Source organism: Archocentrus centrarchus, chromosome 5, assembly GCF_007364275.1.
Source record: "Archocentrus centrarchus isolate MPI-CPG fArcCen1 chromosome 5, fArcCen1, whole genome shotgun sequence".
NCBI lineage: Eukaryota > Metazoa > Chordata > Actinopteri > Cichliformes > Cichlidae > Archocentrus > Archocentrus centrarchus.
The window spans coordinates 14,562,348-14,564,677 of record NC_044350.1 but is presented as its reverse complement, the minus strand read 5'-3'; the positions used below and the strand labels follow the sequence as shown (position 1 = coordinate 14,564,677).

At 44.1% G+C, this 2,330-nt stretch overlaps 1 protein-coding gene across 4 annotated transcripts in view; it reads right to left on the bottom strand.

Moving 5' to 3' along the window:
* The window catches only part of srgap2 (SLIT-ROBO Rho GTPase activating protein 2), a 56,903-nt gene that overhangs the window by 23,962 nt on the left and 30,611 nt on the right, over positions 1-2,330 (bottom strand). For all 4 annotated transcript variants that reach the window (XM_030729056.1, XM_030729055.1, XM_030729059.1 and 1 more), the window contains one exon: positions 186-378. In XM_030729056.1, the coding sequence (XP_030584916.1) occupies positions 186-378 (193 nt within the window). The remainder of the gene's footprint in view (positions 1-185; positions 379-2,330) is intronic.

Below are 2,330 nucleotides of genomic sequence, written 5' to 3'. Positions count from 1 at the left end.
GNTTTTTTTTGTTTTTTTTTAAGGCTAAATATGGAAGCTGGGTGATTTTCGTTTCACTCAAAACCTTTAAAGGGGCAGGATATTAACTGCCCCTGGCACTTACATACATGCATGCAACACCAAAAGTTATGACCTGAAGTTTATTGTCAGAACGAATTTTGTGTGTCTGTGCGACTGTCACATACTTGAGTAGATGGTCCTTGGTGCTGCGTGTTTTTGTGAGGAATCTTTCAGCCAGCTTCTCCAGGTTGCGGCTGTAGTCCATCTCAATTTCTGCCTTCTTTCGAAAGAAGTCCTGCAGGTCCTGAAGCAGCTGCACCCTCAGCTCACACTGCTGGTCCAAACACTTGAGCTGCTCTGCCAGCTGAGCACGGACCTCTGAAAGGGTAAGAGGAAGAGGAATACTTAGAGCTGATTTTACCTTTTTGCTTAACATTATTATGGTTGCTACAGTCCAGGTGAAATCAACACACGACTCAGTGTTTAATGTGCAATCAATCTTTGCTTAAATCAAAGGCCTTTTCATGTGTTGCCATTGGCAATACTCCACTACCATTAACACACATTTCACAGCAATGTGTAAGATGTTAAAAAAAAAAGCCTTTACATCTGAGTAAATGACTGGATGTTCCAGTAAAACACCTGGCAGAGCCTTTAGCCTTGGCTTAACTCCATTCTCCTCCCACCAATCCGTAACACACAGACCGCCGAGCCTGTGTGTGCATCATCGCATTTATACACAAGTGTGCATCCGTGAGTGCAGGATCAGATATCATCTTCCACACACACAGATCTCCAGAGGCAGTCATTTATCCCAGCTTATCACTTTTCATTTTCCTCCTGCCTCCTCCCGTTACCCCCCCGCTCCTCCATGCTGCTCTCCAGTCTGGCCCTCAAATTAATAGCGTGCACTCAGTGCAGGCACATTCAGTAACCATATTCAATCACCAGCTACAAAAAAAGTTCTCTGGAGAATCCTGCCCGGTGCAGCTATAGAACAGGACACACAAATCATGGACAGCAACACTTATACACAGCCAAGGGGACACACACACACACACACACACACACACACACACACACACACACACACACACACACAAAGAGGTGATAAGCTGGATCAATCCTGACAGCTGACAGATTAATGCTATGCTCCCATAGCTGCCTGCCAATGCTGAGTAGACTGCATCCCTTATAGGAGTTAGGAAACAACACACACATTTCTCTAATTGTCATGGCTAATCTACCACAGCTGTCATACCTCTACAACGCTGGCTGTACAGAAATCGGACGGTTTTGGCCTCCATCCTGGCTTCAGTGCAGTATGGATTCCCTTCACCAATATTCACACACACACTTGCAGTCAGCTGCCTGTCCAGCCAACGGCGACTGTTGATGCTGCCTTTGTGTTTAACAGCTGAGAGTGCAGTTTCTCATTACCACAAAGAGAAGTGGATATCTAAATGTGTCTCTAAGCACCCTGCTCCTCCCACTTTTCTCTCTCTTGCTCATAAACACATACCGAAACACTGTTCCACCAGCCAGCAGCCACTGTCATTCTTTGCTGTTTAAAAAGCCAGAGTTAAGGAGTTTTAAGACACTAGGGGGCAAAGAAATGCACACACCGAGTCTGTATCAGTGCTAATGACCTGGTGTGAATATTTGCTTTGACAACATGTGTTTTTGTCTCGTGGGCTGCATATGTGCGTGTTTGCGTGCAATTTTCTCATTGCACACTGTTGTCAATGATGCAGAGTGAGTCAATGTCCCGCCCCTTAAGGCTGTGACACAAAACCTTGAGATAGCAGCCTTGTAATTAGTCCATCCAAGACAACAACACACAACACCTCCAATGAAAACAAACCTGTCCATCCATAAGGAATGTAATAAGGTGACAGAAAGCATATGGCAGTCAGTGTGGAAACAGCTTGAGGGGTGGAGGATATATATACAGGGGGGGGAAAAAAAAAAATGCGACAGCAGTCCCATGTGATCCTAATGTTTAGAAAGCAGATTTAATGGGGGGAAATTAATTTAATAGTGAGGCCATGCCCTAAGCCCTGAAACCCCTCTCAGGCGTCTTACATTTACATTAGGATGAAGAGTGAGTTTGACAGCATGCTCCGTTTATAAAATATATGGCTATGTTACATGAGCTCTCCCCACTAAACCCTATTGGTACTGGCTGCTTAACACAATTTCCTTAAGGGGATGTAAAAAAAAAAAAAAAAAAAAAAAAAAAAAAAAAAAAAAAGCACAGATGGGTGACAAATTAAAGGAAAATCCACCATAAAGTGTCATCACATGTGAGCAGAACAGCTTCACCAAGC